The 17040-nt window shown below is 43.6% G+C and overlaps 1 protein-coding gene across 1 annotated transcript in view; it reads left to right on the top strand.

Moving 5' to 3' along the window:
* The window catches only part of asic1c (acid-sensing (proton-gated) ion channel 1c), a 58462-nt gene continuing 41422 nt past the window's right edge, over positions 1 to 17040 (top strand). Inside the window, exons 1-2 of the mRNA XM_067253233.1 lie at positions 1 to 83; positions 267 to 826. Of these exons, the coding sequence (XP_067109334.1) occupies positions 269 to 826 (558 nt within the window). The 5' untranslated portion in view covers positions 1 to 83; positions 267 to 268. The remainder of the gene's footprint in view (positions 84 to 266; positions 827 to 17040) is intronic.

Raw genomic sequence — 17040 nt, 5'->3', positions numbered from 1 at the left:
CGAGCCACAGAGATAAGAAGAAGAGCCCGCAAGAGGAAGGGGAGACCCGGGACCTCAGGCACAGCACGCACATCCCGTGGAAGGTGAATTGTGATGAAAGGGAGAACCGAAACAGGGACTGACAAGCGTTTGAATATAGCTGTTGTTATTGACGGCACCTGCTCTGACGCTGGTGTTTGGCTTCTGCCGTTCTGTTGCTAAGCAAAGTCTCCAAAGCTGAAGTTCTCATCGGGTGGTTCACTGCGTGTGTGTGTGTGTCGTTGCAGCCATGAAGGGGGACTCGGAGGAAAGCATCGAGAGCATCAGGCCTTCCAACCTGCAAGCCTTCGCCAACATGTCCACCCTGCATGGCATGAGTCACATCTTCGCCTACGGCCACATGACGTTCAGAAGGTTCCTCTGGACGCTATCCTTCCTGGGCTCGCTGGGCTTACTGATGCTGGTCTGCATGGACCGGGTGTCCTACTACTTTGAGTATCCCCACGTCACCAAGCTGGACGAGGTGGCGGCCCCCAACCTTACCTTCCCCGCCGTCACCTTCTGCAACCTCAACGAGTTCCGATTCTCCAAGATCACCAGGAACGATTTATATCACGTGGGGGAGCTTTTGGCCCTGCTGAACTCTGAGTACAAAATTGCCAACCCTCATTTGGCTGAGCCAGAGGTTCTGGCTTCCCTCAAGGATAAGGCCAACTTCCCGGCCAACTACAAGCCCAAACTGTTCAATATGACTGACTTCTACAACCGCACAGGTCATGATATCGGTGACATGCTCCTGCAGTGCACATTCCGTGGAGAGGAATGCTTCCCAGTGAACTTCTCTACCGTGAGTATCCATGGTTTCACTTCTACTGCAGGTCCTTTTCTCCTCATTGTGCACTTGAGTTTTTGTTATGCTTTTGCACACAGACTGAATTTGTTCTGTGAGTTTCCAAAAGACTCGAGTTGTAGTTCGGGTGACTTCGTAACACATTTAGAATCAAATAACAAGGACCAAAAGAAACCATGTGGTTGAATTTAAGCCCATGATGTTCTCCCAGGGTCCACAGAAGGCCACCGCTGGGTGGAACATTTTTATTTTCACAGTTGTTATACACACAGACGCAACCAGGGCTTTGATGCTTTCCTGTGAGAATTGGCGCTCACCTGAAATTTTGTATGTTTCTTTGCATAACGTTTAGCCAGTGTTACTGAAGACATATTTTATTTGTATTTGCCCTCAAGGGAATTCTGTAAAAGGATGGAATAATAAAATATCCGTAACCGGTCACATGCTGGGTGATGCACACAGATTAGTATGACATGAAAATACTACAGACTACTAGAATGACAAATCAGGAATGAGAAAGTCCAAAACAAAGAAAAGAGATCTGTGTGTATTTTAATTAGTATAATGGGTACCAGTGTCTCCTCGTGTCTTTTTGGTCTAATGGTTGTGGAAGACCACTGAAATCCTCAACCATTAGACCAAAACAACACAAGGAGTGTGGCAGTGTTTGTGTCTAGTATCCGTTGCTTATTTTTTATATTCACAGAAGCTACTCTGGTAAATGTGATACATATGTATGAGAATAATTATTTAGCAATCAGTGATCAGACGGGTGCGTTTGTAATGCATTTAAAATGCCTCATCATAACAAGGAACACACTGCACTTTGCACCACAGTAGACAAAACAATCCTGTTTAGATAAGTTAAAGTTTCTATGAGAAAACTATTGTTCTTCTTACAGGCCTCCTTGTTTGTCTACCTCCAGCATATTACTCATCCCTATAATCTCTCATTAACTCCAAATCTTGAAAGGAGTTTCTTTTGAACCTGTGTGAATATTCTCCCCTTAGTAAGCACATTAGGTAGTGTCTCATCATGTTTACATGCTGTAAATCAAGCTCCCATGCGGTTGGAGGTCTAATGGGACCACTGCTGAACATTCACCTGCGTTAAGGACCCACAAGAGGTCTAATGTGACCACTGCTGAACATTCACCTGGCGTTAAGGACCCACAAGAGGTCTAATGTGACCACTGCTGAACATTCACCTGGCGTTAAGGACCCACAAGTGAAGATGTGGTTGTCCAGCTGAAATAAACATGGAAAGCTTAAACGTTCGGACACAGTTCCATGACCAAGCAGTAATCCAATCCACCCACCTCTCTTCTGCCTTTTCCTAAAATCCTCAATGAGATCATCAGTGAGCACCTTGTTTGCTCATTAGCTTGCTCATTAGCTTGCTCATCATGTCAGCCCTGTTGGCTTGTAGCTGGAATCAGAAACATTCCAGGCCAGTCCTAACCTCAAATGTGTTTCATTGGCATTATTCACTTATTCAGTGATTCCACTGCTTTTCCTGGCAAGGCTTGTGTTATTGGATTTATTTCCAATATGTTTTGGTCAAACAGCATTGTACACCTGTTAGAGGAATACTGCATGATCTTACAAGGCTGTTCTACTGACTAGTATCATTGACATTGGATTACAGATAGATGAGAAAGTATCAGATCAAGCGAAGGTCTTTCGTCTCACTACAGTGCACAAGTTGCTCTATTTGCAAGACAAAAATGTGAGAAAGACTTGTTTGATTTTCTAAATGGAGGGTGACCTATTCCTTTTTTTCACATGTCTGAAGGTAGTATGATTTTTCAACAAGAGGTTTAATTTGGCTCAAAGGATAGAGTAGTTCAAACTCTGCGTGAAACCTGTCCTATCCTTTTTCATTTAGAAATATTTTTCTAATGTGCTGGTTTTCCAAATGCTATCCCTATGATCACGCTGTGAATGAATTCCTCAGCCTTCAAAATAATCAAACCAGTGCTCATAGCATTATCTGTAATTTCAATTATAGTTCCTTGTTCTTTTTTAAGTAAATTTTTTCTTGCACTATGAAAATCTTAGTTCAAGTGTTTGTTGCCAGGCAACAGTAATAAGTTTGAAGAAGCAAATCATTCCCAAGTAATGTCTGTTGTAATGCTTGATTGAAAAAAATGTGCAGTGTCAAAGAGCTGGCTGAAGTAGGAGACACTAGAGCTTATATTTCAGAATTCAGATTCCATTGTTGATGCCATTGTAAAACACTGTGACCTGTCATGACATGGCTACACTTATAGAGCAGTTAACAGCAGCGCATTGTGCGACATGCACCAACAACAGCAGTTATGCTGCATGCTTTCATGGAGTGGGTGAAGCACTACTTCCTTATACTGCATGATGTTCTGTTTCCCTGCGTAGAGAGACGCGTCTGTCTGTGGCGGACCATGAGCCATCACTACATACTGATCCAGTAAAGTGTTCACTGCTACATCTGATCACAAATATTGGTGACACTTTAGAATAACGGTCCGTTGTTAACGGACCGTTATTACGCGTTCTATTGTTCTATTGCTATTGTTAGTAGCTATGCAGGAAGTAATAGGTAGTACTACATTAACACCGAACTTAATACTATTAACTAATATGGAACCAAGATTAACTAACCAGTAAGTAATAGCAAATTTAGTAGGTTTTTGATTATTACTAAATAAATATATCTTCATTGAGAACTACTTGTGAACTATGATCAATTAAGAAAGAATAACCAATTAATTACTAATCACAAAAGTAACATGTATAAAAAGTTAACAATTTGTTTTTTTTACTCTTAACATGGTCATAACATTTCAGAAGCTTGTGCCTCAAATGGGTTCTTTGTGGAAACCAGTTTATGAATATTATATCCCCCCTATACATTAGCTACAGGTTGAGATTGTAACTAGTACTCTTACCAAAGGATGGACGTATGTTCTCTGGTTATTTCAATCTTAAACATTGAATAATAAAAATAATGATCATTTGTTTAAAAAATTTAATAATTAGGAAGTGATGCTGACACTCATGATTGGATTAGTTCACTATTATGAGCTCTTGAGTGTCAGTTCAATATGTATCAGACTCCAAAGACCTACCTTTATGTTATAGTAGCCGCCTGAGGAGGACTTCTCTTTAGGATATGAATTTAAACATTGATGTTCTCTTGTAAAAAACAATTTGCATCCTTAATGAAGACATGGGCTGCATTTATGTACAAATAAGCGCAAAATCACATCTTTCAGATTACAATGTTTGTTAGAATATCATTAGTGCCTCACAGAAATGTATGCCTGTACAGTGTGTGTCAAATATACAATTAAATTACTTATTATATTACTTGTGAAAAACATGTTAACTCCTCACTAATTACTCAAGCCTTACCTTGTCATCCCGCAGGAACGACTAGTGATGTGAACCATTATTTTAAAGTGGCAAACATGTTAACTCCTCACTAATTACTCAAGTGATCCCGCAGGAACTACTAGTGACGTGGACCATTATATTAAAGTGAAAAGATTTTAACTCCTCACTAATTACTGAAGCCTTACCTTGTCATGTGATATTATTTCAAAGTTCAAATGAGTTATTACAAATAACTCATTTTAGGCACAAGCTTCTGAAATGTTATGACAATGTTAAGAATAAAAAAAACACAATTGTTCACTTTTTAGACATTTTACTTTTGTGATTAGTAATTAATTGGTTATTTTTTCTTAATTGGTCATAGTTCTCATGTAGTCCTCAATGAGGATATATTTATTTAGTAATAATCAAATACCTACCAAGGAACTACCTTTGTACTAAATTAGCTATTACTTACTGCTTAGTTAATCTTGGTTCCATATTAGTTAATAGTATTAAGTTCGGTTTTAATGTAGTACTACCTATTACTTCCTGCATAGCTACTCGTTAACAACGGACCATTATTCTAAAGTCCCAATTATTCTCTCACACCAAAGCCATTGTAGACATTAGGCAGAGCCCACTCTCATAAAGGTAACTTGATTGATAGCCTGCTTGTTAGTAAAACATTAGGACCTTGTTCAACTTTGTTTGGACATGTCAAAATATGTCGATGTTTCAATACTCTCCATATCAAAACAGTGGATCTGTATGCAGTGGCAGCATACCAATATTTGGAGGGATACCACTAGACATTTTCAATTATTTAAATGTCCTCAGAGAGGTGTGGGAGAGAAATTTACAATGCAAAGGATTGTGGGAGTGATGAGCTTTGACCTTGAATAAATGAGGAACAATTTCCATTAAGTCTGGAGCGTGATGAATATTGGAAAGCAGTCAAAAATTCCCTTATTGTAGAAAAGAAAACTGAACTTTTCATTTCCAATGTCACTTAGGGAATTAATTTGTCCTCTTCGTCATACCACAGTTCATATATATATATATGGGAGTCAGGTGGCTGAGCGGTTAGGGAAACGGGCTAGTAATCAGAAGGTTGCCAGTTAGATTCCCGGCCGTGCAAAATGACGTTGTGTCCTTGGGCAAGGCACTTCACCCTACTTGTCCCTGTACTTACTGTAAGTCGCTCTGGATAAGAGCGTCTGCTAAATGACTAAATGTAATATAGTTCTCAATATTTAAAGTGAACACACATTGTATGGGTATAAGGTCACATTTATTTGATTCTTCATTTTTTGTTTTCTCAGTACTCGGCTACAGAAAGCGAGGCTATCATAACAGCATTTATCGATGGGTTTATAGGTCTTGTCAGTCTACAAAACGCAAAAATATTATAAGTTTTGGCTTTCAGTGACCTTCAGTTTAGTTAAAATGCCACATTAGAATCAATTCAGTCCGTAATGAACACAGTTGAACCACAGTTAAAGAATAAGCAGTCACCCAGACACTCAACAATGGAGCACTTCAGAAGGCTGTCATTTCAATCCAAGTTCCATCGTGGCATTGCACCATCTTTTAATATATCGATCACCCTTGCTTTCTAGACAAGGGCAATGTCATAAAAACCTAGCCCTGTGGCAGGCTAGCAGGGGCCAATAACGATTGCTATCCTGATAGCAAGTTCTTCTGGATATTTCTGTTGACCAGCTGTGTGGAAGAGGCCTTGCCCAGGGTATGCAAATGGCTTCTCCCTCCTGTGATGGACATGGCAGCGGGTGAACAAGAGGTTGATTATCATAATCTGATAGCTTGGAAGTAATGCCCCAGTCTTAAGACTTGACAGGTCATGACAAGTCCCTCAAGGGTGCCGCTCGGCCTTTTTCTCACGCGTTCCAAAATCTGTATTCACCGGCGTGTTTTGCTGAAGCTCCGTCTTCTTTAAGAGGAGAATTGGCTTTCATCTTCTTTTTTGGATGACAGCAGGTGTCGAGGAGGTGAAACATGGCTGTGTGTGTGCGATGAGACTGATTGACACACAGCCCCTCATGGATCTGCTGAAGTCTTGGTGCCGTTCAGCATGAGTATCTAAATCTAGACCTCTATCTCCTGCTGCATGCTTCAGGACATCAGGCCAAGACATCTGGGTTTGCAGTGGATGAACAGAACAAATGTTGTTTCCCTGGGATAAGCACCACATCCTCTCTCGAGCCCTGACTGCAGACGAGCGTGGGGTGAACAGCCTCCATTTGCACACGAGCGAAAACATTTCCACTAAACCATGGCAACAAAAAAGAGGGGAACAAACGAACATGCAAGTCTGGAAATCGGTCCTGCATCCAACATGTTCTGTATGTTTGTTCATTTTTTCCAGACTTTGCTGTGAATGCCCGACAACTCATGTGTGCAGCTTTAAAGAGTTGCAGAATCTTGTGTTTTCCTTAGAATTGACTGTAAACCACGCGCACACTGATGCACAGCCAGAACGAACAGAACTCATTTCACTTCATGCCTCCATGATTACAATCTTTCATAGTTATAAATGCTGCTGCGACGCCAACCTAATTTAAATTCATAGACTGCAGTGTTAGGCTGCGGTGTTGGGCTGCGGTGTTGGGCTGCGGTGTTGGGCTGCGGTGTTAGGCTGCGGTGTTGGGCTGAGGTGTTGGGCTGCGGTGTTAGGCTGCGGTGTTGGGCTATGGTGTTGGGCTGCGGTGTTGGGCTGCGGTGTTAGGCTGCGGTGTTGGGCTATGGTGTTGGGCTGCGGTGTTGGGATGCAGCGTCAGGCTGCAGCCCAACACCACAGCCTAACACCTCCATCCAGGATGCAGGGCCTGGGATCACTGATGTGGAAAGGAGAGGCTGAATAACACGCAGGTCCCACTCATGACAAAGGTTAACTGAGACCCATTTTCATGTAATGAGAAGCAAGCTGATATCCTGTTCCTAAAGCCTATAGAACATTTCTAAGATTCAATATCAGGCATTCCCACAGATACACTGGTGTGATGCATCACTGAATGGTTATGAGACACTGTACTCTCGCCAATAAAGGCAATGGCTTTTTCAAAGAGTACGCTGTCCTGCTGTCACTGTTGTTTGGCTGGTTCCAGTGTGATTATACTGTACAGTTTTGCCTAATGGATCAGTGATTGATGACATTTTATTATAGGACAGTGTAAGCTCTTTGCATTCCATGAATATTTTAGACTGTAGAAATGTATATAACATTAGTAAAGTATAAGGGGGAAATTACATAAATTAAATCCGATTTTTCCCTTTCTTAGTTGTGGACCCCAGGGAGTGTCCTCTCAGGGGAGGACAATGCAAGAAATAACCCTAGTCTGAATTAACCTGGGCCCCTGTGTTTAGCCCAAGTGGTCCACATGCTTACCCGGTTAGCCACAAGTGTCTGAAAGGGTGCTACAATTTGTAAACTGATCCAAGAATCAGGTCATTCATGCTTTGCATAACTGGCATTGCTCTTGCAAAATCCGCTGGCAGTTTTCCTGAGTGGTCAGTCGACAGCTGTTGAACCCTGGCTGTGGGTCAGATGGCTGAGCGGTTAGGAAATTGGGCTATGAATCAGGAGGTTGCCGGTTCAATTCCTGGCTGTGGAAAATGAAGTTGTGTCCTTGGGCAAGGCACTTTACCCTACTTGCCTCAGGGGAATGTCCCTGTACTTACTGTAAGTCGCTCTGGATAAGAGCGTCTGCTAAATGACTAAATGTATGTGTGTTTATTTATTAACCCCAGCGGCTCTGCTGTACTCGCTGTCTGTGACCAGCAAGTTAGGGGGCAGTGTGTATGCTTTCAAACTGAATTTCAGATGCAACACCAGACACCAGTCAGAGTGACAGACACCAAGCTGTTGACTAGAACATGAGGTCACACCTTGGCGCTAGCCTGTGACTAGAACACGAGGTCACACCTTGGCAGCTACGCCTGGTTTATAAGGTTAGTATAGGTTATTTCAGCTACTGTATGCACTATCAGCAATACTGCACTATTGTACTTCACTTGTCTTAGGTTAGTATAGGTTTATAAGGTTAGTATAGGTTATTATGTGTATTTAGAGGTTTAGTATACTGTATTGAATACTGTATATTATTGTATATTAGGAGGTTTACTATATTTTTGCTTATCAAATATGTAATCTATGTTCTGTGTACTTATATGTTATGTTATGCCAGGTTGCTATGCTTTGTCTTGTCCTAAGAATTTCAGTGCCCAGTCTGACCCTGTGTTGTTCTGTGCGTCTGACAATAAAAGACTTGAACTACGGTCCGTGTTTATGTGCAGGAGGTTGGTTGAGAGACCAGTGTTGTGTTTCCCAGTAGTCTGAGTCAGGAGTCAGGTGGCTGAGCGGTGAGGGAATCGGGCTAGTAATCCGAAGGTTGCCAGTTCGATTCCCGGTCATGCCCACTGACGTTGTGTCCTTGGGCAAGGCACTTCACCCTACTTGCCTTGGGGGGAATGTCCCTGTACTTACTGTAAGTCGCTCTGGATAAGAGCGTCTGCTAAATGTAAATGTAATGTAATGTAAATGTAATGTAGTCTGGCTTGCCTTCTCCTGCATTATTGTAGGCTGCTGATGGAACGGTTTTCCCTCCTAACCGATTGCAGATACGGTCCATCTCTTGCACACATCCTTGTGATCTGCATGGCTTGGACTGGTTATAATCATGTACTTACATACGCTAATGCATGCATGGAGAGTGGACATTGATGCGTTATGGAAGTAGCAAATCATGTTTGTGTTGAGGTCCAAAGTTGTTTGTTTTTGACATACAGCAGACAGCTGTCAGAGGACAGTGGCTGACAGAAGGATTGTGTTCCACCTCCTAACACATCCTCTAAACAAGCGAATCAAGTAGTGTAGCAGAACAAAAGGCCTTTAGTTAAGAGACTGCATCAGTACAGAAGTGCCTTGAGGTTAGACCAAAATGGTGCTAAAACCTGACATTCACGTAATTAAAAATGGAATGAAACACTCACACACTCCCACAAATACACACACTAGTTGTTTGTGTTGTTTAATGAGTTCAGAGAAAATGATTACAAAGCAGCAAAGTGCAAACCATGACAATTCATGATTCAACCCAATTCAATTGACTCTTTTTCTTATCACGGTTACAGGAAAATGCAAAACAACTCGGCTGCCGACAATTCCCCATTCCGAGCGTGTATACAAGAGATACAAAAGCCTCTATTGGCTGTGGCAGCAGTGTTTAGGTCGAGGCTGGGAGGCGGGGCCACCATTTACCCTATCAGAGTCCTTCTTGCACTTTATCAACATAATATTTCTGTCGTTTGCTCTGCTCTGTCATTGTCATATTAAAATGTAGACTGGGACATGCAACGTCGTTTGTTTTACCTCTTAACATTGTGCATGGGCACTCTGTCTTTTAATAAACCCCGATTTCCTTCTTCTTCTCCTCCCAGCTGCATGGAGCTACTTTAGTGATTTGAAATCTCGTCCCTGGCTGCCAGCACCACAGGCCGGTCTTGTTGCCATGGCAGTGTCTCCTGTGATGCATGGCTCCTCTGGCATTACCAAGAGCTGCATTACTCTCAAGGTTTAGCACCATTACGCACACACACCCTGTCCCCAGCAGCCAGGAAGATGTCATAGCCCTCCCCATTCATATAACAGGACAATACTAAGCAGGGTCACTTCAGTGGCCACACTTATCCCCTCCATCTCCTTTCACAACAAATGTCACACAGAATTGTCCCGTAGTATTCTTCAGTTTTCACTCGGGACACAAAGCAGCACAATTCCACTGTTGACGGATATGCGGTTTTGCAGGACACATTTTCAGGTATAAAAGAGGGCACAGTTTTTTGCTTTTATGCTTTGATGCCAATCGATATTTCCGTGTATTGCTACAAAGGGCAATCGTTGAACTGGGAAGAGGAATACTTGGTAACATTTTGCTGTTTTCATTAGCAATAGCTATAGCATCGCTCACGATACCAGATGTCTTAAATTGCTGACAAACTGTTGGAAACTGTCGCGGTAAGTACTTAAGTACTCAGTGTCTGATCATTGAATTGTTTCAATGTTACCAGTTGATAACAGTAACATGCAATTTGAGATTACTTTGTGTGGGAGTGTGATGTTTAAGCACAAATTGAGAATGTTATTGATTTTGTTCAGTGCACTCTTTAGTCCCCCTGCATTGGATTGTTTCAAGCTTTTCAAATTTGTGGAAAAGGTTCACGTAATAAGTTCATTGTTGAGCTCAAATCTAATTAACTGTCTGGTAAAGGCAGATTCATTTACTCACATGTTGCCAGCCCAAGACTGGCATTCTGTGATAGGCTGAAATGATCTCCGAACCTTTTCATGGGTGGAATCACTTGAATTGAGCCACACTACATTTCATTCTGCAAAGGAAAGTGAGAAGCCACATCCCATACTCTCTTGGCATGTGATGGATCCACAGCAGGACAGCTGTAACACGTTCCATTTCATGAGAGAATCGTTTCCTGTCTTCCTTTTGTGTTGGCTGGAAGACGCCTCTTATTACTGGGCCCTCCCTGGAGACTCATTAGGACTCTGGAACTGGAGGATATGAAATAAAGGCTTCACAGGAGACTATGGCCTCTCCAACGGCTAGTCTTTGAATTAAAAGTAAGGACCCCCGCCCCCCCTCCTCCCATCTTCGTCTTTCTCATCAAGGTGCTGTGCCACCATTCCATGACCGTTACATCTGCCGGTTAGCAGGAGCCATGATCAGAACCACCCGTGTGTCAGAGCAGCCATGGCTGTTTCCTTCAGCCATGGTTTCTATTCAATCTCACCCAGAGAATCGAATGCCACAATCAAGCCAAGTGAACCCTTTGTAATTACAGCCGGGAGCCAGATCATATCTGCGTTCAATACCTGAGTAAAGGATGTCACGATGGAAGCACGGTGCTTTTGCGACAGTCTGACAGTGTATTCAGCGACTGAATGGTTATCTGAAATTTCTTCTGACCTCACCTGAAACGATGTTGTTCTAACCTGCGAGTGGAGAGATGTGGTGACTCATCTCCTTTGCATGTGTATGTAGCCGTGCTGATCTCGGAGTGTCTGTACCCCACACCACAGTGAGTCTCCTGTCTCATCCAACGTGACCCTGTAGCTTACGCAGACACAGTCTCGATCATAATATGGAAATCCCTGGAATATAATCATTTGAATAGCAATTAGCATGATGTGAGGAACACTAATTGCAATTCTATTCTGTGTGCAAACTGTATTGTTTGTCACTTGTAAAATGTAAAACTCGGGAAGTGTCTATCACTGAAAGATAATTGAGACATATGTTCACCAAAATATGGCTTTCAGGACTATTGTTGCGTTACAGCAGCAGACACAAATGGACCACTCTCGGGCACCTTTACAAAACTTGAAAGTCGCACATTCGTAAGTGCTATATTGTTGTAAATTTGCAATTGAAAAATGAATTGCTATTACAATGAACATTTAGCTGCCTAAAAAGTGATTACCAAGATAATTTAGTGCTGCACTTACAGTAGTCTCTCTGCATTTAAAGTTTAACTAATGCGGCAGTCAGATAATTAATGTAGCCCAGAAAGTTCAGCCATACCTGAGGGAATATCTTCCCCTCCAGTCCAGGCAGCTCCATCTTTCTTTCCTTTCTTTCTTTTTTTTTCTTTTTCTCTTTCTCTTTCCTCTGTGTCTCTTTCTCTGTATCTCTATGTCTCTCTGCCTCTATGTCTCTCCCATTTGTCTTCCTAAGCCAATAAAGCCTATTAGGGCCCTCCACATATCAAAGCCACAGGAGTGCATTCCTTTTTGAAAACACAGTCCGAGCTGAGTCCCAGCAGAGTTAGCTCTGGGTTAGTCCTTCAACGCGGTATTGAGCGTTCCCAGTATAGAACCCCACTGTAATCATTCAGATCCTTCCGATTTGTTGGGTACTTTCCAAGCTGCTCCACAGGCTCCATGGCTTGATCAGGCCTGGTGAGCAGGCTTGATCAGGCCTGGTGAGCAGGCTTGATCAGGCCTGGTGAGCAGGCTTGATCAGGCCTGGTGAGCAGGCTTGATCAGGCCTGGTGAGCAGGCTTGATCAGGCCTGGTGAGCAGGCTTGATCAAGCCTGGTGAGCAGGCTTGATCAGGCCTGGTTAGCAGTGTGAGGCTTGATCGGGGTCTTGCTGAGTAAAGAGTACCTGGGACCACAGGAGTCCCTCCCCCCAGTGGGAGACCCTGCTTGTCTGGAGTGGAGGAGGCTGGAGTCAGCACCTCTCCTCAGAGATGGGTGGAGAAGCTCTCCGCAGACTACTCAGTGTCTCGCTGCCTGTGCTGAGTCAGGCCCACCAGCCCACTGCCGCGAGACAATCTCTCTCTGACTGTACATACAGGAAAGGTGGTAAGTCTCGTCTTTGTGCTTTGTCGTCCCGGGGAGTGCTGTTTCAACACTTCTCCCAGTGACGTGCCACGGCTGGTTCCTGAGGGTGCCTGATGATTGGAGCTTTAAGCCCGTTCAGATGTGTCATAAACAGGATGAGTAATGGCCGGAGACCAGCGCCCGTGCTGCGAGACGATTAGTTTAATGATTCCCTCTGATATGAGAGATTTCGTTTCGGGGAGGTTGTATTGTATCTACACCAGTGGCGGCTGCTGATCTTTCAAGGAGGGGAAGCTCATTTTCGGCCTACATCCTAAAAATGTTTTATTTATTTGGCTATTCACTGGCTAGTTCACCACTACGACACTAGCCTAGCCTACTGAATGAATGAACGAACGATCTAACAAAACAATATTAATCAAGGAGGAAATGTGGAAATTAGGTTAAACTGAAACAAGGAACGTGGTGTATAATTGTATGAAATGTATGATGAAAATTGGTTAGCAATTTCGCTAAGCAAATACCAAGAAATAGGTTGCTGCAGCTTCGGTGACTTTTTGTAGTACAACATTACTGTCAATCAAAAGGAGATGTAGTCTTTCGACAGACCCTCCAATCATCACGCGGAAGCTCAGCGTCCAGGCCAGCCCACTCCTCCATTCACCCCCAGAGACGCTGAGCGTCCGAGGCGGGACATAATCTCAGCATTCATCCAATGACCGTATAGTTTCGAAGCACTGAAAAAAACTGTTAAAAGCAGCCCCATTGAAGTCCATGGAAGCTGAGCTTCAACAGGGAAATGCACTGTGACGCTACGGGAATGTATGAGAAGGAAATCAGTCAGTCGACCTGCTAATATATTTAGCTGATTCTGAAAGAACTCGTCTTCGATATGAACGTGTTCTAACGCATTTAAAATGTTAACACAATAGTAAATATTTGACCATTAATTTTTTGCAGTCTTAAAGAAATCGCCACTGATCCACACATGTAGCATTGTGCAGGGTGGTACAGTCAAAAATTGTCTACAGTAAATTCTATGTGAATACTTCCGCCCCACGCCTGCCCTTAAGGATTTCTAAAGATTAGCTTTTATAAAGACCTGGTGGGAGAACTGACTGTTGCTAGTCAACATTATTAATCTGTTGACGTAAGGATAGAGATACTGTTCAGACAGCTAATGTGCCTTCATAGATCTTTAGGCTTCAAAAAGTGCTGCATTTTGATTGTGTTTTCAGAAGTATCTTTTGTTTTTGTTATCCAAGAATAAAAAAAAACGACACTAAACAACCCCAAAAAAACAGGAAATGTCACAATGCCAAAATGTTGCATACCAGCTACTGGGATCAGTATTGTCTGATGCTCCTATCTAGGGCAACAGTAATGTGTTGACACGTTATCTGTTCAATCAAATATCTCAACTGTGTTGGGGTCCCCTTATCTAAATTGCTTCAGTCGAAACTAATATCAGAGTATGAGATGGGGATTCATAGAGGATCTGTCTTGGCCAGTTCATTATCTTTAGTCAGTCATTACAGGGGGATGAGTGTCTGCTGTCTACCCAGATGAAAGTAGTCAAGTGTGTGGTGGCCATATTTTGTGGTCGACATTATTCTACAGTAGATTACAGGTTTGAGGAGGTGGACGCTGTAAAACTGAAGTAGCGTTTCCTGTCCGAAGCTGGAGATCTTCGATTCCGTTCTTCGTATGCCTGCATGCACTCCGGCAGAGACGAGAGAGAGGCCTGCATCTGCTAAATAAAGTTTCAGACACGATAAGGGGAATGTTCTGGGCTACTGTCAGCCAGGGGTCAAGTCCTCTCTCCCACAACCAAGAGCAGGGGCTCGGAAAAGGGGTTTTGTTTTATATCACTTTCCAGATACCAGACGAGGACTACGGAGAGCATGCAAGCAGTTTGCGCCTGTGCTGTGCAGTGTGTTGCGGACCACGCTGAGAGCACACACACTCGTCATGCCTGTGCTGTGCAGTGTGTTGTGGACCACGCTGAGAGCACACACACTCGTCATGCCTGTGCTGTGCAGTGTGTTGCGGACCACGCTGAGAGCACACACACTCGTCATACCTGTGCTGTGCAGTGTGTTGCGGACCACGCTGAGAGCACACACACTCGTCATGCCTGTGCTGTGCAGTGTGTTGCGGACCACGCTGAGAGCACACACACTCGTCATGCCTGTGCTGTGCAGTGTGTTGTGGACCACGCTCAGAGCACACACACTCGTCATGCCTGTGCTGTGCAGTGTGTTGTGGACCACGCTGAGAGCACACACACTCGTCATGGAGCTGTGCCATTAGAACAGTGCCAGGGCGTCTTCATCATTCGTGATATTCGCCTGCTGGATTACCAGCTGGCCGGGAAGGGGGCGGCGGGGTGAGGCGCTCACTGGCTATCACAGACAGGGTCTATCTCCTAATTGGCCGGGTTAAGACTTGCCTCATTCTGCAGTTTGGTTGGTCTGCCTGGTCATCTATGAGGGTTTTAGTTCATATAGTTTTCTATTAAAGGTTCTAAAGTCATTCTTGGCAACACTTCCTCCACACATCAAGGTTATGTTAACGACAATGTAACTATATAGCAAAAGTAAAACCTGTGTAGGTACTTAGGAATGGCTAAGTATTGAATGTTAGCGAACAACATACATAAGTATGGGGGAGGGGTGTAAGGGGTGAGGGGATGTTGTAAAGGGGCAGTTGAAGGTTGTGTTGCCAAAATAATACAATCAAATTAAGTTTAAATCCACTTACCCCAGGGAAGCCTAACCTCCTCCAGACCAAGTTTCACTTGTGTAAATAACTCACAGCTAAACCGTAATGAAGTGTAACTGCATAGCAGTTCCTATATTACTACAATGTTGTTACTTTAGGTATTGCGTTACATGCTAGTTAATACAACCTAAATGTTCAAAATAGCTAATTCTCCTACTTAGACCTCCGTGACATTTGCCCACCCTGTAACAAACATCATGATGCCACAGTGAACACAAGTATGAGGAGTGGGAGGACTGGATGAGGCCTGGACCAGGTTCCAGACCACTGTGTTTCCTCCAGTCCCCTCCAGTCTTTGGAGGAAGGCCCACATGCTTCTTGGCAGTAAGGAGCCTCTCCGCTTCCACCAGGGGGGTGCGAAACGCTCTCTCAGCCAGCTACATAACAATCCTCCCTTCCAGTCTCGCTACCCGCCCCCCGCTAAAACCCTCCTGCTGCACCACCACCTGGCCCTCTGTGGAGAGCCCCGCCCCTCCCTCCACCCCTCCATAAGGCTGCCAGGGCAACGTCTGTGACACCACTCCCACCACCAGACCTCGACGCTGACCCCAGACCACACTACAGGAACACCTTACGACACGCTTGTTTGGTTAAGCGCTATTTTTTGTTGTTTGTTTTTTTTCTACTGGCTCAATCAAATGGGTTGAGTCAATTGAGCGTGCAACCGCATGTTGGGACCGCTCTGTGAGACGGCCATGAGATCAGTTCAGTGATGGGAAGAGGTGGTTCTTTTAACCACTCGGTATGTCAACCTTCCTGTTCATCAATATTTTCGCCTCGAAAGTCAAGGTTATGTATGTTCCGATCACAGCCTTTAATCTTTGCCTACATTCATGGTAGATATGATTTCGCGATTTGATCGTTTCCCATAACCCTGAATCTGTCATGGTTTTATAAAAAATGAAAGGCATTTTGCAGTCGATTATGAAGCATTTTACACAAGTCCAGTGCAGCAGTGGGACATAAATACTTATTCATTCCACTTGAGTAGTGTTGTGGCTGACCTTTTTAGATGGAATTCTCCATAAGAGCTGCCGCCAGTGACCAATTCTTAGTCCTCAATCTTGTAGATGTAAACTCTGACATTCTGTCCTTATGTTTGTCTCATTGATTCGACAAACACCGAGCGCAGGGGCCTCACAAGCAAATTCCCCACTGCATTCCCCCTGCCATTTTGTAGCCTCCCTTTTGGGCTGCTAAGCGAAGAATACAAATGATGTGTGATATTTAAACGGCCATAACGTTTGCCTAAATCAAACAGTAGCGCTCGAGCATGGTACCTCTGCCTGCTGCGCACTAAGAGCATGCAGGCTTATTCGCGTTTGTAGATTGGCCTGCTGTCTGTGGTGAGACTAAAGTGCATTAGCCGTATGCCGGGAGGTGGCAAGCCTGCTGTCAGGGGATCCAGCACCAACTCATGTCTGGCCAACTGTTGCTGATTAGAAACAACTTACTCAGGGAAAGCCTAATTTAATGACTCAAGCATCCATGCATGTTGCTAATGCCCCCCTGCAGACAGACAGTTACAAAATATTACAATTAATAACTCCAGAAACTTCATAATAAATAGGAGTGCACACTATTGCTACCAGTTTTTTTGGGGTGGGGGGCTATAGTTGAGTGGATCATCATCAAATTGAGCCTTTATCTCCCATGTCTCCCCATCATGTTTCTTACATATCTTTGTACTTTTA

Source organism: Osmerus mordax, chromosome 16, assembly GCF_038355195.1.
Source record: "Osmerus mordax isolate fOsmMor3 chromosome 16, fOsmMor3.pri, whole genome shotgun sequence".
NCBI lineage: Eukaryota > Metazoa > Chordata > Actinopteri > Osmeriformes > Osmeridae > Osmerus > Osmerus mordax.
The sequence above is the reverse complement of the archived record's forward strand: the minus strand, read 5'-3'. Positions and strand labels throughout refer to the sequence as shown.